Source organism: Triticum urartu, chromosome 4 (genome assembly GCF_003073215.2).
Source record: "Triticum urartu cultivar G1812 chromosome 4, Tu2.1, whole genome shotgun sequence".
In the NCBI taxonomy this organism is placed as follows: Eukaryota; Viridiplantae; Streptophyta; class Magnoliopsida; order Poales; family Poaceae; genus Triticum; species Triticum urartu.
Window position 1 is genome coordinate 252339572 of NC_053025.1, and position 21618 is coordinate 252361189.

Consider the following 21618-nt stretch of genomic DNA (forward strand, 5'->3'; position numbering starts at 1 on the left):
ATCACCGAAACGCACGGTTCCAACGATCCCCATGTCAAGCTCGGTGAAGACTGCGAGATCACCGGTCATGCGATTTGACACGCCGGTGTTAAGGTACCACGCCGTGTCCTGAGGCTCGTCGCCGCCGGCCGGGACGACATTTGCCTTCTCTTCATTGAGAAAGATCACGGGGCGCGTTTGCTCGCAGGGGCTCAGATCCGCTGCCATGGCGAGACTGGAATTGCTGCCGTGGCAACCAATTCGCTAACATGGCAGCGTTTTCCGCTGCATCTATGGGAGGGTGCGAAACCGCTACCATGGCAGCAAAATTCGCAGCCGTGGCAGAGATCTCCACGACCTCGGCCAGCAGCAAGTCCGGATCAGCCTCCTTGTCGGCTCGAGCAAGGAGTGCCTCCTCCCTCTTCTTTTTCCTGAATTCACGGGCCCAATGGCCCTTTATGCTACAGTAGCGGCATTTGTCTTTGTCGCCGCCGCTCTTGTGGTCATGGCCGTTCTAGCGTCCACCTCCGCGGGCACCGCCCCTCTGGCGGTTGTTCCGCCCACCAAAGTAAGAGCTGTCGTTGCCTTGGGGTTGCTACTTCCGGGCCTCCCACTCCTTCGTGAGAAGCAGGCGGCCACCCTGACCGTTGTTGCTGTCGTGGATGTCGTTGAGACGGTCTTCGACCACGCGAAGCTGCCGGGTGACTTCGTCCAGAGGAACGTGCTCACGTCGAGCAGTGTCTCAATGGCAATGGCGACCTGTGCGAATTGGGATGGCACAACACGGAGGAACTTGGCTACTACCTTGGACTCCTCCAGCGTGTCGTCGAGCGCGCGCAGATTGGTGACGATCTCGGAGAGCCGCATCGAGAAGTCGTCGATGGTCTCGCCATCACGGAAGGAGATGCCCCCGAAGTCATGCCGCAGCTTATGTGTGTCACCTCGCGCACCCAGCTGGCGCCCATGCGCTGCATGGCGATGGCATCCCACGCAGCCTTGGCATTCTCCTTGTCAACGGCGTTCAGCACGTCTCGCGAAATGGTGATCATGGCATTGTGCTCGTCGTGGTAGGAGGCGTTCCCAATGGACACAGCCTCCCACCAGCCATGTGCTTGAAGGTAAACCTTCATCAGCAGCGCCCACTCCGCATAGTTGGTGCGTGTCAGCATCGGGAGGGCGCCGCCAGAGGTCGCCTACTGCACCACCGCCGCCGCTGCAGGTTCTACGCTGGCTCCGCTCCTGCAACGCCACGTGGAGGCGCAGGGGCGTACGTGACCGATAGCTGGCCGCCGAAGTACCCGACATGGCTTTGATGCCACCTGTTGCCTCTCTAAGATGAAATTCAGCTCATGAGAGAAAGAGAGAGATTTGCGCAGCGTAAGTATTGTTGCTTTTCTGTTTCTCCTCCTTTTATTTCTCAACGAACGCAAGTCATGCCGCGCCCACGCACTCCGACTGGATCATGCCATCCCACGACCTAGCACAAGCCCACGGCGCCCTACAAACTAGCCATGAATCATGCAAAAACGCGTCCCGTGGTGTTGACTCTAAACAGAAATGGGCCAAAACGCTAACAAACTGAAAACGTTGTCGTCGCAGCGAAAACGGCTGCCATGGCAGCCAAACCAGAAACGCTGCCATGCGACCCAGAACTAGTATTCCAACAAAGCATAGGCTGGAGGGGGGTTGCACCTTGTACAAGCATCATTTGAGAAAAGTTGCTGGAAGGAGAACTCACATCGGACAAAAGGAGGATATTCAGGCTCCCGCCACATGAAGATTCCTCATCATACCTTCCAGCAGCCAGGGAGCCGGGCGACCGCTCTTCAACCTGCTCCCGCAGCTCTGCGTCCAGGATGCTCGGCTCGGGGTCCAAATCCCGAGACACAACTTTCACTGAAGTTGGAGTGGGAGTACCAGACGCACAACCAATAGGCGCCAACCAAGTCCCCCTCCAACAGCGTGATATCAAGACCCCTAGAAGAAGATGAATATTTGCCCCCAAGGCAATTTGGAGCTGCAACAACTCCCTCCTGGGCAGTGACGACATGGAGAATTCCTAAATTTAAGGTCCTCACAAGGGGACTCCCATGTGGGAAAAGCAATAGTCCCCCCTGTGGTGAGTCACACGTCGTCCCTTGAGGGCCGGCTTGGACACCTCCCTTCTCGACAGTCGTCTGGACGGTTTTCCTCCTCTTCCTCCCGATGATCACCTCGGAAGCTCTCCCCCCTCCTCAGTGGCTGCTGGCAACTTCTGCTTCCCAAAGGTGTCACCCGCTGCATCGACCCCAGAGGAGATGCTCCCGAGCGTTTTCCTCTTCCCTGAATGGGAGGAGCCGTTCGATGCCTGCCCCATGCCCAAATTCAAACCACTAGCGCTTAAAGTACTGGCCGGACCAGGAGCTGGCACGGGAGCTTGGGCAGGGCAGCCACCCAACGTCATGCCTAGTCCACGGGAAGGGGATGTCGGGAGACAAAGGAGGCCACCTCCTGCAAAGCCACCAAAAACGACAAATGAGGCGTGAAAGGGAAAAGGGTTGGGGGCCCCAAGGATAGCGCACTTACCTCATCCGGCTGGTCGGGATGCCTGAGGACAGCAGGCCGACCCATCAGGTCGACGACCTTGGACTTCACTAGTTTGACCGCCCGTCTGTGCATCTCCTTCCCCTGAGCTCGTCCGGCGCCTCCCAGGTTGGATCCCCCAAGCCTGTGTACAATCACATAGGGCAGCACCTCAGTTTGATGGGCTGAACTCGATGTCCGATGAATGTCGCCACCACAGTCTCCCTAAGGGCGCCTCGTGGAGCATGGTTATGCGTTTCCCCAAAAACTTCGCTACTATCTGCTCCTCGGGAGTAGGTCGGGCTGCCCGGACATCGTTGTATAGCGCATATTGGGCGTTGAAGGCCAGTAACGCAGGGTTAGGATTGGAATAGTAGAACCAGTTATGGTGCCACCCTTGTTGGACGAGACGGTGGAAACCTTGGCCACCTCAACCCCGGCATTACCCAAACTGAGATGCCGACTCCCCCAACTTGATATCATCCTGACACATGTATGCCTTCACAAAATACAACCTCTTTCACTAGGCGAAATGAGCCTCGATCCCCAGAAAGCCCTCGTTGTAGGTGATGAAGCTCGCCACCTGATCCCGTTCAGATTCAAGTCGTGAAGCTCCAGCCCATAGTAATGGAGCGGTCCTCGGAGAAAGGGTTGGATCGGCAGGGAGAACCCCCTCTCGAAGAAAGGAACGAAAACCACCGCCTCCCCCTCTCAAGGTTCGGGGGTTGCCTCTCTTTTGGGCACCCGCCATCGGAGATTGAGGGAAAACACACCCGCCACCACCAGCTTCAATATCTTCGACGTCGTCATCTTCGAAGGACACTAGGTCGCCGGATCTTCCTCCTCCACCTCCTAATTTTCCGCCGCCCCAATGCCGCCTTCACCTCCTCGGCTGCGTCGGAGGACCTGCTCCACCGCTCAGGTGGGCCCTCGGCTTGCCCGCCGGAGCAAGATATTGTGAGGACGACGGCAACATATCTACAACAGTGGGATCCTTGGCAAAGGCTGATGGGAATGACATCATTTCTACGGAAGAGCGTTGGCAGTGCAAGAGCAAGGAGCAGAGTGATGGCAAGGCATGTGTAAGGAGTGAGACACACCCTCACAATGGTAGGCAAAACGTTGGGAAAGGGAAGGGGGCAGCAAGGAAGAAGGCAACAAGGGCTTGGTGACCTCGCTGCTCCCCATCCCAGCCTGTCTTATAGCAAAGGGGAGGCCAAAACACCCCCCACCCTCGGGAATCACCACGTCAGATCTGATGCAACCATTCAGAATGGTAACTCAACACCCCACGCAAGCATGCCTTGGTTCCCAAACCTTCTGATGGCATCGCGAACATTGGACATCAAGACTTGGTGTGTGTCCTACCGGCCCCTGTTTCGTCCCCTGCCCTCAGTCAATTAGAGGGCCAAGGACCATGAATCTTTCTCCTTGCAGTCGGTGGACCTTCTGTCAACACGGCGTACCCTCAACTAATCGTTGGTCAAGACTCAAAAAGGTTGGTCCTCAAACGTCTCGATCCAAGGTTTCACCTTCACACGGGAGCGAGTGGATCAAACAAGTCCCACGCAACCTCCCGGCAAGCAGGTCACGCAGCACTCGGGGGCTACTAACAAGGATACAACATACGGGCATGCCTGTCAAGCAAAGGGCTCAACACCCCTGATCAGGCGTGGAGTCAGCCACTCGAGCCTAGCAGTCGGTCAGGGATCGTGCCTACTTGGGAGGCATGGAAATGATGAGCTACCAGCGCACGACATGGTCCGACAGGACCAAGGGGCGCAGCCCACAGATAATCCAACCCGAGTCGACAATCGTACCTCAGTTTGCAATATTGTCATGTCCGAGAGAAGAGATGCGGTCTCCTTCTAATACTCAAGGACATCGCCCTTCATGGATAGGAGGTCTTGGTATTCAGCCTCATCCATGCTTGCTCTTCACATCGTCACATCTGAATGATCCAAGAAGGAATTTCACGTTGAGACTTACTCAACAAACTGCCCCAGCGGGAATTTCATGTTGAGACTTGCTCAACAACCTGCCCCAGCGATCAAATCTCACCGCAGCCACCGAAACGCCGACAAGGTGTACAGAGCGAATCTTGCATGGAATTTTACAACAAGGAAAAAAATCCCCAACAACCACTTTGGTGGCTTCCGAACTACACCCTAATGGATTCGTCATCGTCTAATCGCGGCCACACAAAGTTCAACACCGCCGTTGTGAAAGGGGAGGGGAGGGTGGGATTCTACGAGAGATCTCAACCACACTTGCTCCACAACTCGATTGGTCTCCGAGGAATTCTTGCTCTGAATACCAATTTGTCAAACCATGTGTCACCGTGGATTTCAACTGATATTCATATGCATGTATCTCACAGTTCTAGCTACAAGGCCGGATGAAGCTGGCCATCTATTGATTTATGTATGAATATAGTGTTATATGTCTTGTCACAGAAGCAAAATTGGGGAACATAGAATGATGAACCTTAGCCACAACCCAACTGGTTATATAGGTAGCGGGGTCAGGAATAATACGTTGTAAAAATGACTGTTGTTACAGTAGTAATCAAGCACGGGGTAATCTAGGCCATTGAAGGAACATAGATAGTGGAGGCTATTTGATCTAGCAAAACTATAACTGAATAATTGACACCTACGTTTCAATATGTGACACCGTAGTCTGATACTTTGAATACCTAACACTAGGACCATATGACAAGCACAACAAAGAAGGGCATTGACTAAGCAATGCGCGGCACTGCAGACAGCGATAACACGATGACGCCAAGCCAAACCATAGTGTTATGGTATTGCACAACTACACGAGTGAAAGGGGCAAGGTAGGCTGCATGCGAGCGTGCAGCTAGATACCAGGGCCACAGGTGTCCGGTAGTGGCACTATAGCAGTGACCAAAACCCGACAACAAGGTTAGAAACTTGGAGATGACATCTCCAAGAGAAAGGGCTCAAGGCCATGGCTGAATGGAAGTTATAAGATCAGTGCTAACCAATAGAAACATGATTTATGGTTCTAATTCATTTTTATAAAAGCCTTGGTGAAGCAGCACAAAGGTTGTGGAGGAGCAACTCCACCTTGCTGCTACAATGTGTACAGCACAAGTGTTGAAGGAACATCTTCAACGTGTTGCGCTAGATATCGCTCTAGAGGCGAATGTAGGCCGATATGGCAGCAATAGTTCAATCCAGAACTCCTAGAGCACAAGATCTACTCCAAGATCTTAGATAAGAACAACAAGTTCTATTATAGGTAGTGGGTACCTAGTCTGGGTTACAAAGTAGAGGTGAGGGCCTCTATTTATAGGGCTTTGGGAAGCATTCACATACTTTTACTTATAGCTGGAACACTCTAGAAAAAACATTATTTAGGATTCACCATTCTACTCACAGCTGTTTATAACTAGAGAACTCTAGAAACAGCAAGTAGGGTAAAGAAGAGAAAAGAAATACTACACTAGTGGAAGTATCTAGAAGTAGCCAAACAGATATGGCATGTGTTTTTCTTTCTTTTTCTCTCATCTATTGTTCCTCGTCATTCTCCCCTGGTTGTTTGGAACTCGCCCTCAAGTTATCGTCATAGAGCACTTCTTCTGGGTGGTAGAGAGTCAAGTCCGCAACATTGAAAGTATTGGATATGCCAGCGATAGTCTTGTCCCGTCCAACATGGCCACTAAGATCACTTGAATGGAGTTCTCTAATTAGTTTGTCACGCAGAGAACTCCTTGGGATGCTCAAACGATCATTTTTGAAGAGATAGCCATCCTGCACCAGATAGTCGTCACCTAATGGCTAGCCCCTGATGTGCTTCACCCAAACATGGCCAAAGTCTTCATCATCCTAATACAACTCTTTTATTTGATCCATGCCTGGAAGTTCAGCTTCAAAAGAAGTCAAGAGGCATGCACGACGACTCAAAGCATCGGCCACTCTATTAGTTGTCCCAGATTTATGCACGATGAGATAGTTAAACCTCTCCAGATATGTTGCCCATCTCACTAGCATGCGGTCAACATGCTTTTGATTTCTAAAATGCTTCAAGGATTGATGGTCACTATATACAATGAACTCTTTAGGCAGCAAACAAAATTCCCAAGTTTTCAAGGCTCCGAAAACGGCATACAATTCTTGTTGATAGGTACTCCATTTCTGTCTAGCTTCGCTTAACTTCTCACTAAAGAAAGCAGTGGGCTTCCTTTCTTGAGATAGAACAGCTCCAATGCCTACTCCACTTGCATCACACTCCAACTCAAAAGTCTTGTTGAAATCAGGTAGCACCAAGACAGGAGCTTGTGAGAGTTTTTGCTTGATCTCATTGAAACTAGTTTCAGTCGCTTCTGTCCATTGGAACTTTCCTTTCTTCATGCACTCGGTAATTGGTGCCATGATAGTGTTGAAATTCTTCACAAGTCGTCTATAGAAAGTTGAAAGGTCATGAAAACTTACCTCAGAAATGGTCTTTGGAGTTGGCCAGTCTCAAATTGCTTCAACCTTGGAGTCATCAACACGAATACCGTCACATGTTATGACGAATCCTAGGAAAAGAAGTTGTGTTTACAGGAAAACACATTTCTTCAAGTTGACGTAGAGCTCATTTTCTCTTAATACTTCTAGCAACTTTCGAATGTGATCAAATTGTTCATCCTCATCCTTGCTATAGATCAAGATGTCATTGAAATAGACCACAACAATGGGATAAGAAGGGTAGAAGGACTTGATTCATCAAGTGCATAAAGGTACTTGGTGCATTTGAGAGTCCAAATGGCATGACCAGCCATTCAAACAACCCTTCTTTTGTCTTGAAGGTTGTTTTCCATTCATCCCCGGGTCTGATACGGATTTGATGATATCCACTTCTTAAATCCGGCTTCGTGAACACTCTTGCTCCACTAAGCTGATCCAACATATCATCCAGACGGGGCATAGGGAATCTATACCTTATAGTGATCTTGTTAATGGCTCTACTGTCTGTACACATGCGCCAAGATCCATCTTTCTTTGGCGCGAGCAGGGCTGGTACAGCACATGGGCTAATACTTTCTCGAATGTGCCCCTTTTGCAGCAATTCCTCCACTTTCTCCTTCAATATGTCATGCTCTTTTGGGCTCATTCGATAGTGTGGAAGATTAGGAAGACTTGCTCCCGGAATTAAGTTGATTCTATGTTGAATTCCTCTCATTGGTAGCAGGCCTTGTGGCTCTCCAAGTATGTTATAAAATTCTGCTAATAAGCCACGTACCTTTGTTGGAATTTCAACAACCAGGTGCTCTTCTCCTTTTACTATAAGTGCAGCACACAAATCTGCCTCCTTCAAGTCTTCCATAAACTCATTAGAGGTGCGGGAGATAGTTAACATACTTTTCCCCTCCTCCTTAGAGATATTACCATCAGTTTTATTTGGTAGAATAATGATCTTTCTCTTGTTCCAAAAGAAAGAGTAAGAATTTTTCCTGCCCTTATGTGTAGTATCCACATAAATTGCCAACGTCTCCCAAGAAGAACATGGCTGGCGTCCACATCAACTACGTCACACAACACATTTGAGCGATAATGCTTGCCCAAAGAAAGTGGTAGGTTGCATTGTTTGGTGATAGTCATATTCACTCCTTTCTTGATCCATCCAATAGTGTAGGGATTTGGATGATCATGGGTTTCAAGTTTTAAATGGTTCACCAACTTCTGGGAGATAAGATTCTCACAGCTGCAACTGTCAGTTACTAATCTGCATACCTTGCCATTCATAGTGCATTTGCTCTCAAATATTTCCTTCTGTTCTGTGTCGTCAGGTTGTGGTGTGGAACATAGGAGACGTTGAATCACACATGCCACCTCTTCACCTTCTTCTTGACAAACCTCTTGTCCCTTCACATCTTCAGATTTGTATTCTCCCTCATTGCCTTCACCATCATGGATAGTTGTGTTAACAAATTTCCTTAGTGGGCAACCGCTGGATATGTGTCCCTCTTCACCACATTTATAGCATTTTGGGCCTTCATTGGACTTACCCTTGCCTCTAGTTTGCTTCTGGATGGGTTGTTTTGCCTTTGGTGGGGCGGTCTTTTCTTCCACTCTATTAGGCTGACTCCTAGACGAGCCTTCGACATGAGGATATGGAGCCTTAGTTGCCTTTCTTGTCCTCACAAACCTCTCAACCTTTAAGGCTAGTGCTTGTGCTTGATCAATGGACCAGATTTGTTGCATCATCAATCGATCTTGAATAGCATCGTTGAGACCATTGATGTACCTTCCAACTTGTTGATCTTCAGTTTCAGCAAGGTTGCACCTCACCTGTAGCCTTAGAAACTCCTCCGTGTAATCTGAAACAGTCCTATTTCCTTGAGCACAATTTTGAAATTGGATAAATAGGATCTGGTCATAATCAGCGGGCAAAAATCTCCCTTTCAAGAGATTTTTCATTTGCCGCCAAGTTCTCACACGAGGTTCTCCTCTCAGCCTGTGCTCTTCTTGAACGCGATGCCACCATATGCACCGGCTCCTCCTTTCAGCTTTTATGCGACCAAAGGAACTCTACATCTTCCGGAACTTCCATGACCTCAAAGTAAGTCTCCACTTCCTATAACCAATCTAGGGATCCTTCAATATCAACATTTCCATTAGAAGTTGGGATCTCAACTTTCACCTTGTATGCATCTCTTGGATATGTAGGGTTGGGTACTCTCCGATATGCGTAGAGATCTGGTTCTTCAAGGGCATCATCATATTCTTCACCTTCAGAAGCTTCAACATAAATTGGCCTTCTTGAAGCATGTTGAACAGCATGTTGTTGTGGTGGTCTTGCTCCAAGACTACCTCTCCTTCTTCTTTGATGAGCATCTTCTTCTTCTTTAGATGAATCTCCTTCATTGGTAGCAGGAGGGGGGGCACCCTTTCTTATCATCTCAACCAGCTGGTCAAATCTCCGATTAAGATCTTCATGCAGCTCATTGATTTGTTGTTCTGCAGCATCCATCCTCTTCTCCAATTGCTCCATTGCTTCCTGCAGCTTGCTCTCGAAGAGGACCGCAAGAACAAGTATGCGTCAACAAGGCTATGATGCCACCTGAAGCAGCACAAAGGTTGTGTAGAGCAACACAACCTTGCTGCTACAATGTGTGCAGCACAAGTGTTGAAGAAACAACTTCAACATGTTGCGCTAGATATCGCTCTAGAGGCGAATGTTGGCCGATATGGCAGCAAGAGTTCAATCCAGAACTCCTACAGCACAAGATCTACTCCAAGATCTTAGATAAGAAAAACAAGTTCTATTATAAGTAGTGGGTACCTAGTCTGGGTTACAAAGTAGAAGTGAGGACCTCTATTTATAGGGCTTTGGGAAGCCTTCACATACTTCTACTTATAGCTGGAACACTCTAGAAAAACATTATTTAGGATTCACCATTCTACTCACAGCTATTTATAACTAGAGAACTATAGAAACAACAGGTAGGGTAAAGAAGAGAAAAGAAATACTACATTAGAGTGGAAGTATCTAGAAGTAGCCAAACAGATCTGGCGTGTGTTTTCTTTCTTCTTTTCTCTCATCTATTGTTCCTCATCACTTGGATTCATCCTAACACGTTCGTGCGTGAACTTTGATTCTTGATTTAATTTAGTTTTATATACTATACTAGTGAATGGATAATTTTGAATTGGGTATGTTATGACCGGCGTCATTTATAGCCGGAGGAAGCCCAATGGGCGCGTCTAGTTAGGGGCTTAGCCCAATTTATTTTATTTTTATTAGCATCGAGATTATATAAACAGTTCTAAGCACCCTTTTGGGATTAAGCAATAAGACATATTCTATTGCCCGGTTCCCCGAAGGAGCCGGAACCCTAACCCTAGCCGCCCGCTCTCATCGCCGCCGCCGCCTTCTCCGCGCGACAGGGCGCCCTCGCGTCGGCGGCCGCTCTCATGTCCGCGCCCGCCTCCCTCCTTCCCGTACAACCTCCGGCCAAGACCCGGTAGGGCCCTAGCTCCTACCAATTGGGTATCAGGTAGCTTAGGTTCGGTCATGTCTTCGCCACCGCCCACTCTAACCCTGCCGCTGCCGACCGCCACCACCTCCCCGATGGCCACCACGGCCAGCGCCCCTCCCTTGCCGGTGCCGGTTACCTCCGCCGTACCGGCTCCCACCGTCTTCACCCCGGAGGAAGTCATCGGGGCGCTCCGCGATCTCGCCGCCGCGGTCCAGGAGATCCGCCTCTACTTGGCCGGCCCCTACGGGCCGCCGTCACCGGGCCACTGCTGCTGCCGTGGCAGCCGCCGCACTCACTGGGCCGCCACAGCTGCAGCTGCCGCCGCCACCCACCACCCCGCCCTGGCTGTCGTGGCCATCGCAGCCCCTGGCGGCCCCCGTCGCCCCGCTGCAACTGCCGACGCCACCGCCGATCAGCTCCGGGCCGGCTCCGACCGCGTCGGCGGGAGTGCCGATCCACCAGGTCCGGTTCCCACCCTCGCCGTCACCGCTACCGTCCTGGTTGGCCGGGTCGTCGCCGCAGCCGGTCTACACGATGGCCTCGGAACCGCCGCACGTCCACTCGCAGCCGGCGCCCAACCTGCAGTACGACGGGTCCTCCAGCGCCGCGGGTCCCTACGCTGGCCTCGACGGGCCGCCATCCCAAGGGGGTTGTTTCCACCGACCCGGCACTGCCCCATCGCTGCTTCGCACCAACGAGCCATACTCCCACGGCGGTCATACTCATACACCGCCGCGTTTCGCCAAGCTAGACTTCGCCACCTACGACGGCACCGAGGATCCCCTCAACTGGCTTAATCAGTGTGAGCAGTTCTTCCGAGGGCAACGCACACTTGCGTCGGACCGCACCTGGCTCGCCTCATATCACCTCCGAGGCGCCGCACAGACGTGGTATTACGCCCTCGAGCAGGACGAGGGCGGCATGCCCCCATGGGAGCGCTTTCGCGAGCTCTGCTTCCTTCGCTTCGGGCCGCCGATACGCGGGAGCCGGCTGGCGGAGCTAGGCCACCTCCCCTTCACCTCCACGGTGCAGGACTTCGCCGACCGCTTTCAGGCCCTGGCGTGCCACGCGCCCGGCGTGACGGCTCGCCAGCGGGCCGAGCTCTTCGTCGGCGGTCTGCCGGATCATATCCGCGTGGACGTGGAGCTTCGGGGACCCCAGGACCTCCAGACGGCCATGTACTACGCCTGCACCTTCGAGCATCGCGCGCAGGCCTCGCAACAGGCGTCACCGTGTCGGGGCGCCCGACAGCCAGCCAGGCTTTTTAAATCCCCCTGTGAGATACACACGAAATACATGCAGGATCATCATTAAAACCATCATACTTGCTGACCATCGATGAACTGATCGGATTAACCAACCAAAGTTGGCCTCGGTCATTATGTATTGAACCGAGGAAAAAGCCTCTGTAACGGTTGGTCGGTAGTAAAAAGTCATAGCAAAACCGGTAGCGACTTGTACTAGAAAACAAGTAAGTGTAATTCCCCCTAAACAATAAAATAGCCCCGACACGACCTGTGCCGGGCCGCCCACCCCCAACCGCTCCGGCGACTACCACTCCGGCCGCGACGCGGCCCTTCCGCTGGCTCACCCCGGCCGAGCAGCTCGAGCGACGTCGCCAGGGGCTTTGATATAACTGCGACGAGCCCTACGTGTCGGGCCACGTATGCCCGCGCCTCTTCTACTTGGAGGCGGCCGACTACGTCGAGGAGGACACAGTCGTCGACAGGCTCGGCGACTTGCCCGCCCCAGTTGCTGCGGAGGTCGCACCGGCGCCCGCTCCAGCGATGGCTCTCGTGGTCTCCCTCCATGCGCTCGCAGACATCCGAGACGAGCGGACTATGCTCTTGCCGGTGATGATCCATGGTGAGCGTCTGGTGGCCCTCCTGGATACGGGCTCCACGCATAACTTTCTGCCCGAGGCGACCATGCGCCGCTTAGCGCTCCAGCCGACGGGCGGGGAGCAACCCCAGGTCACCGTGGCTAACGGCAACCGTCTCTCGTGCCATGGGCTGGCGCGAAACGTGCCCATCACCATCGGCGACGAGCACTTCACCATCACGTGCGCCAGCATCGACTTGGGCTGCTTCGACTTCATCCTCGGCGTCGACTTCTTGAGGACCCTTAGTCCCATCCTCTGGGACTTCGACGCCCTGGCGATGACCTTCTGGCGCCTGGGTCACCACGTCCGGTGGGAGGTCGTGGGTGGCGCCTCACCAGCGACGCCGCAGCTGCAGCTGGCCGCGACTGCTGCAGGGCCCGAGCACCCTCTGTTGGATCATCTTCTGCAGCAGCACCGCGACATTTTCGATGAGCCTCAGGGCCTTCCGCCAGCCCGGGTGTATGGCCACCGAATTCATCTCCTGCCGAGCACGGCGCCGGTTGCGGTGCGCCCCTACCGCTACCCCAGCTGCAGAAGGACGAGCCGGAGCGGCAGTGCGCGCTAATGCTCGCCTTGGGCATCATCCGGATCTCTACTTCCCCGTTTTCAGTGCCGGTCCTCCTCGTCCGCAAGTCGGACGACACGTGGCGCTTCTGCATCGACTACCGTGCCCTTAACACCCAGACGCTCGAGGACAAATTTCCTATTCCAATCGTCCACAAGCTACATGGGGAGCGCTTCTTCACCAAGCTCGACCTCCGTTCGGGCTACCCACCAGGTGCGGATGCACCCGGACGATGTCGCGAAGACGGCGTTTCGGACTCATCACGGCCACTTCGAGTTCTTGGTGATGCCTTTTGGCCTCTCCAACGCCCCGGCGACCTTTCAGGCCTTGATGAACGACGTCCTCCACCCCTACTTGCGTCGGTCTGTGCTTGTTTTCTTTGATGACATTCTTATCTACAGCGCCTCGTGGGCGGAGCACCTTTAGCACGTTGCCATCGTCTTCAACGAGCTTCAAGCGCACCATCTTCATCTTAAGCGCTCGAAGTGCTCGTTCGGCACGCCTTCAATCGCCTACCTCAGCCACGTCATCTCGGCCGAGGGTGTTGCTATGGACGCCGATAAGGTGCCAGCTGTCGCAGCCTGGCCGACGCCGCACTCACCACGGGCTATCCGCGGCTTCCTGGGCCTCGCAGGGTACTATCAGAAATTTATCCGGGAGTTTGGCCTCATCGCATCCCCGCTGACGCGCCTGTTGCGACGCGACACGTTCGCCTGGGATGCGGAGGCCACTGAGGCGTTCGAGGCCCTCAAGAGGTCCCTCACGACGGGTCCCATCCTCCAGATGCCCGACTTCGACCGGCCGTTCATGGTGGACTGCGACGCCTTTGGTGTGGGGTTCGGCGCCGTCCTTCATCAGGGCGACGGGCCGCTTGCGTTCTTCAGCAGGCCCTTCGCCGCGCGCCATCATAAGCTCGCGGCCTATGAGCGGGAGCTCATTGGCTTGGTGCAGGTCGTGCGCCACTGGCGGCCATATCTTTGGGGGCGGCCGTTCCGTATTCGCACAGATCACTACAGCCTCAAGTTCTTATTGGACCAAAGGCTATCTACCCTGTCGCAGCACCAGTGGATCAGCAAGCTCTTTGGCTTCGACTTCACCGTCGAGTATCGTCCGGGCCGTCTGAACACTGTGGCCGACGCCCTGTCCCACCGCGACGCCGACCACGACACGGACGCCAACGACGCTGACGGAGCGGCTCTCTGCATCCGCTCGGGGCCTTCCTTCGCCCGCATTAACGACATCAGCAGGGCAACCGCAGACGCGCCGGATGCTCAGCTCATTCGGGAGCGCCTCGATGCCAGCGACCTGGAGGAGCCGTGGCGTTTGGCAGATGGCTTACTCCTGCATGGGCACCGCCTCTTCGTGCCGGATCACGATGACCTCCGTCACCAGGTTCTGCTGCAGGCACACTCGGCCGGCCACAAGGGTGTGCAGAAGACCCTTCACCATCTCCTCGCCGATTTCTACCTCCCCGACGATCAAGCCCTGGTCCGAGACTGGGTGCGGTCTTGTGTTACGTGCCAGCGTAACAAGACGGAGACACTGCACCCGGTTGGGCTGCTACAGCCCCTGGAGGTGCCCTCTCAAGTCTGGGCTGATATCTCCATGGACTTCATCGAGGGCCTCCCTAAGGTGGGCGGCAAGTCCGTCATCCTCACGGTGGTCGACCGCTTCTCGAAGTACGCACACTTCATCGCGCTCGACCATCCCTACACCGCCGCTTCCGCGGCTCGTGCATTCTTTGACGGCATCGTCCGCCTACACGGGTTTCCCTCTTCGATCGTCAGCGACCGGGACCCGGTGTTCACGGGGCATGTCTGGCGCGATCTCTTCCGGATGACAGGCGTGAAGCTCCGCCTGAGTACGGCCTTCCATCCTCAGACGGACGGCCAATCCAAGGTGGTCAACAAGGTGATTGCCATGTATTTGCGTTGTTTTACAGGTGATCGTCCCTGTGCTTGGGTGGACTGGCTCGCGTGGGCGGAGTACTGCTACAACACCTCTTACCACTCCGCCCTGCGCGCCACGCCATTCAAGGTGGTCTATGGCCGACCGCCACCGCCCATCCTGCCAGTTGACCCTGAGACGGCTAGGACGGAGGCGGTGGGCGACCTTCGCAGCCGGGACGAGATGCTAGCGGAGGTGCGCTAACGCCTTCTCCAAGCCCAGCAGTTGTCCAAGCGGTACTACGACGACCATCACCGCGAGGCGGAGTTTGCGATGGGCGACTGGGTGTGGCTGCGCCTCCTTCACCGCTCCATGCAATCCCTGGACCCGCGCGCTAAGCGCAAGCTGGGCCCTCGCTACGCGGGCCCGTTTCCTGTGGTAGAGCGCATAGGCAAGGTGGGCTACCGCTTGCAGCTTTCGACCGGTGCCCGCATCCATGACGTGTTTCATGTGGGGTTGCTGAAGCCCTTCCGTGGAGACCCAGCGGCGGCCACGCCAGTACTACCTTCGACCTTCGACGGGCGCCTTCTTCCAGGACCGGCGAAGGTGTTGCAGGTCCAACAGCGTCGCGGAGTATGGCATTTGCTGATCCAGTGGCACGGCCTTCCGGAGGAGGATGCCACTTGGGAGAAGCTCGAGGAGTTCCGTCAACATTTTCCAGACTTCCAGCTCGAGGACGAGCTGTTTGCGCAGGCGGGGAGAGATGTTATGACCGGCATCACTTATAGCCGGAGGAGGCCCAATGGGCGCGTCTAGTTAGGGGCTTAGCCCAAGTTATTTTATTTTTATTAGCATCAAGATTATATAAACAGTTGTAAGACACCCTTTTGGAATTAAGCAATAAGACATATTCTATTGCTCGGCTCCCCGAAGGAGCCGGAACCCTAACCCTAGCCGCCCGCTCTCATCGCCGCCGCCCCCTCCGCGCGACACGGCGCCCTCGCGCCGGCGGCCGTGCTCACGTCCGCGCCCGCCTCCCTCCTTCCCGTACAACCTCCGACCAAGACCTGGTAGGGCCCTAGCTCCTACCAGGGTGTTCAAAGTTGTACTAATTACCATGGAGCATTGCTTAAGAAGATTGACAAACGTGACCAGAAAAACAGTATGGTTTCATGCCTAGGAGGTCAATCCTGGAAGCCATTTTCTTGGTTCGACAACTTATGGAGAGATACAAGGAGCAAAAGAAGGATTTGCATATGGTGTTCATTGGCTTGGAGAAGGCCTCGATAAGATACTGCAGAATGTCATATGGTGGGCCTTGGAGAAACACAAAGTCCCAACAAAGTACATTACCCTCATCAAGTACATGTACGATAATGTTGTGACAAGTGTTTGAACAAGTGATGGGGACACCGATGACTTTCAATTAGAATAGGACTGCACCAAGGGTCAACTTTTTAAGCCCTTATCTTTTTGCTTTGGTGATGGATTAGGTCACAAGGGATAATATCAGGAGATATCCCATGGTGTAATGCTCTTTGCGGATGATGTGGTGCTAGTCGGAAATGGTCGAACGGGGGTTAATAGAAAGTTAGAGATGTGGAGACAGACTTCAAAATCGCAAAGTTGTAGGCTTAGTAGACGTAAAATTGACTACATGGGGTGCGATTTCAGTTCTAGTAGGCACGAGCAGGAGGAAGTTAGCCTTGACGAGCAGATGGTACCTCGGAAGGACACATTTCGATATTTGGGGTCAATGTTGCATAAGGATGGTGATATCGATGAAGATGTGAGCCATCAAATAAAAGTTGGATGGATGAAGTGTCGCCAAGCTTCTTGAGTTCTCTGTGATGAGAGAAAGCCACAAAAGCTAAAAGGCAGGTTCTATAGGATGGCGGTTCGACCTGCGATGGTTGTCTGGCGTTGTATAGTGGCCAACTAAAAGACGGCATGTCCAACAGCTAGGTGTAGCAGAGATGCGCATGTTAAGATGGATATGTGGCCACACAAGAAGATTCGGGTTCAAAATGATGATATACTTGATAGAGTTGGGGTGGCACCGTGCCTGATATGGTTTGGGCATATATAGCACAGGCCTCCGGAAGCGCCAGTGCATAGCGGATGGTTAAGGCGTGCTGATAATGTCCTGAGAGATCGGGGTAGACCAAACTTGACATGGAAGGGGTCCCTAAAGAGAGATCGGAGATCTAAAGGACTGGAATATCACCAAAGATTTAGCCATGGACAGGGGTGCGTGAAAGTTAGCTATCCATGTGCCAGAACAATGACTTGGTTTCAATATCTTATGGGTTTCAAATTATTTGCTGGATAATTTTCAATTGCATCATACTTTCTGTTACATTAATACTATCGAGTCCGCCGCCAAACTTTTCATTGCCTATTATCGACAATATAAACGATGCAATAATCTACAAAAGGAACAATGATTTGCAACTACACAATAAACACATAATTTGAGAATGTTTTCAAGTAGGATACTGGTGTAACCATGGATCGGTCATTTATTCATGAAATTCTATATAAAGGAACTGAACTAAATTTTAATTTGTTCAGAATGGAAAAAAAAACTTCTTATATCCCGCCCAATATACACACGTGTTGTGGCATTGCATGCATAAATTTATAGGCACTTTTCAGAACTCTGGAACTATTCTACTGTACAGCATTTCATCTACTAAGTGCTAAATATCTTGCTTCAAATGCTTGTAGGGACTAGGGAGTTGACCGAGATAGTTCACTGGATGGAAATATTAGGGTCAATCATTCTCATGTAAATGTCACATAATCAGGCACAAAAAGAAGAGGCTGAAATTATATAATCAACTAAAACCAACTATAGAATATGAACACAATGGAAATATGATTGTTTTATAACTTATTAAGTATTCTGCAAAAATCAACAATTTTCACAAAGAACACAAGGTTTTTATCTAAATGCATACATTGTTACTGCATGAGATGCCATTTCGGATAAAAGTGATACCTCTCGTCACGCCAAAAAGAGTTTGCATCTAATTCTGGCAGCACTAGTGTAGCATTCATTATTCGTGCAGCAACAACAGCATTACATATCTACAAAAACAGGACAATAGCAACCTTAATTTTGTTACCATCAATCATATAATCATAGTAACTCCAGCAATTTAGTGCTGGTGGTTTTCGTCCCGTAGTTCGTCTCCAAGAATGGTGTTGGACAGTGGGTTTCCCACTAGTGAGTTGAACCCGTTTTCTTGTTTTCACCTTCTTCTTTTTTTACTTTCTGTTATGGAAGTTACGGAAAATGTGGAACCGGGTTCAAAAAATAGCAAGTATTGTGATCAAACATGCTTCTTTACAGATAAAGGGAGAGCTTATTCGTTAATCACCGCGGTACGTTGTTGGTTCAAGCCACCATTGCATCGGACACGCAAGTACCCATTAGTCTCAGACTCAGTTGGTGGGGCTGCAGGTACATTAATTAACTTCAGCATATCCACTTTTACCATCCTTTGCCAAGAATATGACCGTCAACTTCCAGAGAGGTTAGAGACACAAACATACGAGGCCAATATGATCGTGGTGCAGAAGAAGCTCTCCAGCCATTTGAATTTGCAGTTCTCCACAACTTATTTACATCAACATCCTTGAATAATCGCATCGATGTTAGTATAAGAAATCATTTCATTGAGAATTCAAATACACAATGAACATATTGTCATTGTAATAGTCCAAATGCAATTAGTTAAAATCAGCTTATCAGCCCACAAACTAAAATGATGCATTTCAAAAGGCATATTGCCACTAAACAGAATTTATTTCTGATACTATTGTTTATCATTAGAATAGAATATTTTAAAATGCAAAGTCATCCAGTTCACCACTAGGAAATACATCCTCATGAGCCATCAAAGTGTCCCAATGATTTCCACAGAGAAGGTAGTAATTCTTTCTAACCAATTTAAATGCATTTGCATTGCCTCCACTTATATCATCCAAATCCACAATAAACTAATAGCAGCAACCACATATATCTTTTTTTCTTGCGGGTCACCAACCATATAGATCAACTACACAAAATAATGAAAGTTCTGGTAAACGCACTATCCCCCTCCACCGGTCCCTCCCATCGTAACAACGATCGTTCACATATTTTTCTTTTGCAGCGGCTTGGAGTTCTTCGACCCCCAAGCCTCAGAGAAATGGCCCATCACCATCTATTGGTCTTTCCCCAAAGCAATAAAAAAATATTAACATAATACCATCACCATTTCCTCGCTGATAAACAACGCAAAAAATAACTTGAACAAATACCCTGTTGAAGAGAAGATGGGGAGAAATTCCGTAACATCATCTAACAAGTGAAGTCTGTTTTGAACCTTCAATTCATATGGCTCGTCGCAATCAAACCCCAACTTCCAAATCCCTGAAATTGACACCCTCTACTCACTGATCCCGGTCTATCTCAACCCTAAACCTATGTAGACTAGTTTGTCATGCTAGGAAAATAACAATCCCGGCCGGGATTACTCTCTACTCTCACTGACTGCACGGATCCGCATGTCATATCCATCTTCTTCCTGTAATTTTTATCTCTCTCGCCAAGAACTGGGGTGCTCGTTCAGAACAGTGAGGTTTGGCAGCGGAACTATGGGAAGGGCATGAGAATGGCACATGTGCACTTGTTTTGTCGCCGTTCTCGCCGTCCATGCGGCACTGTGAGCGGCATGCATGCGTTCGGCCTGGCGTGCTCTGGCGCAGGGCAGGGGCCTAGAGCGAACTGTGGATGAAGAAATAGGGGGACAAAATGTGATTAGAGCTCATCCAATGACGCGGCATGGCGAATGAGAGTCGCGGGAATCCACAGGGGCAGTCAGAGTGAGCTTGGAGACGAGGTGAACTGTTGGGGAGTGCATGCACACCAACTATTCGACAGAATGTTAGTGGCTACGGGAGGAGCAAGTGCCAGGCTGGGGAGCGTGGGAGGAGGCAAGCGTGCGCTATAATTCTTAGAGAATAAGTAAGAGTGGAGAGGAAAGATGGTTTTTTTGGAGGATCTCATCCTGAAGCGGTTCAAGCCGAGACAAACTGCTGCGTGCGTCCGCGAAGATGCTCGGCAATGGCGGCCACAGCACAGCGTACAAGGCAGTGTCTCCAGTGTCCGAGTCTTCACACGAAAGCATGCACTGCAGACGCACCCACTGTCCATCCGGCTGACGGTGAGTTGACGATGCTATGCAAGAGCCTGCTGCAACATGTTGTTATGTACTCGTGAGCCTAGAACGGCTCAAGTGATTGATTCTGCTACTCAAGGCATGCACTTGCAACCGCCAACCAGTACGTAGTCGTGGAAAGGACGCTCGATGGGTCAGGTGCAAACTACGGGCTGGTGTAGCCGAACATGTTGTCACCACTCGTCGCCAGTGGCGGGCAAGCTCAGCGGGTACCGCGTCTCCGAGGCCGTCCAAGCAGCACAGCACGTGAGGAACATGATTCATAATGGGCGCACAAGGCTACGAGCTGGAGGACCTGCACACAGCCATGGGTCGTTGTCATGGGTGGTCGTTGGATGAAGATAAATATGACAGTGAGGACATAGATGTCAGTGAGAAACTGAGAATAGCCTCTAATCCTGGTCGGAATCGATCTTTTCCTGGTGCACCAAACAGGTTCGGGTCTATCTTGACCGGGATTGATAAGTATAGGGTGCCCATTTTAGGGATTAAGAGTTCATGGTTTAATTCCGACAAGGTGTATGAGTTTAAGGTTTTTTGTAGACTTCACCCTGTTGGCCCGCAAACAGCACAAGCATATCGTAACTTGAACAAATACCCTGTTGAAGAGAAAATGGGGAGAAATTCCGTAACATCATCTAACTAATGCAGCAGTTGCATCCCCAGTTGGCCCGCAAACAGCACAAGCATATCGTGTGCTTCCATTGCCATAGAAATAGCCAACCAGATCAAACAATACAGCTAAGCTACACACCGGTAAACAAGCACGGTCCAGAGAACGCACCTGGGCCTTGTAGGAGGCAAGGGTGAGGTCGGCGGAGGAGGACCAGAGCCAGATAGTGCAAGTGACGAACGCCGCCACGGCGACCAACAGCCGCGCCGGCGCGCGGCGGCGGCGGAGGGACGCCTCGCCAGGACCCCTACCGGAGAGATCACCGAAAAATTCAGCAAAAAATTGAAACGATAAGGGGGTATGGCGAGGGAAAGCGGTGCTCACCTGCGCATTGGGATCGCGGGGTTAGGTTTCGGAAACAGGTGGGGGGATTGGGCACGATATGCGCTAAGATCTGGGAATCGGAGGTGTGGGTGGGAGTGGGAGTTGAGCGTGTGTCCTGCGCGCGCGGGTAGGTGAAACGTGGGATGTGAGGTTTTGTTTAGCGGCCCTTTTCTCCTTTTTTTCATTTTTTTCCTGAAATGGAAAAGCGGCCTTTTTTTCCAAAACTGCTCGTTCGGAGCGATTTCCAAGCGAACGCTCATTGGCCGTCCGACCGTCATATTTGGCAATCGTTGGCGCAGGAGCGAAGGCCCGCGGGGCATTGGTTCAGGGTGTGCATTCGGTTTTTTCGGTTTGATTCCATTCGGTTTATATGGTTTTTATACTTTGGTTCATATGGTTTTATATGTCGTTACAGTTCAGTTTTTGTAATAACCATTTACTTTTGGTTCAGTTTCAGTACGAATTTTCGAGCAACACATGGTTTGATGACGGATCAGAAGCCAGCAAAAATAATGGACA

General features: G+C 51.4%; 1 protein-coding gene across 2 annotated transcripts in view; it reads right to left on the reverse strand.

The window, feature by feature from the left end:
* Window positions 1–21260, reverse strand: part of LOC125551411 (O-fucosyltransferase 1-like) — a 34350-nt gene extending 13090 nt beyond the window's left edge. Inside the window, exons 1-5 of one of the 2 annotated variants that reach the window (XM_048714641.1) lie at window positions 21100–21260; window positions 20887–21022; window positions 18433–18514; window positions 18258–18334; window positions 17876–17964 (exon numbers count right to left, since the gene is read on the reverse strand). In XM_048714641.1, the coding sequence (XP_048570598.1) occupies window positions 17876–17964; window positions 18258–18334; window positions 18433–18514; window positions 20887–21022; window positions 21100–21107 (392 nt within the window). In that variant the 5' untranslated portion in view covers window positions 21108–21260. The remainder of the gene's footprint in view (window positions 1–17875; window positions 17965–18257; window positions 18335–18432; window positions 18515–20886; window positions 21023–21099) is intronic. The other variant, XM_048714642.1, reaches the window with a different exon arrangement.
* Between the last annotated feature and the right edge of the window lie 358 nt (window positions 21261–21618).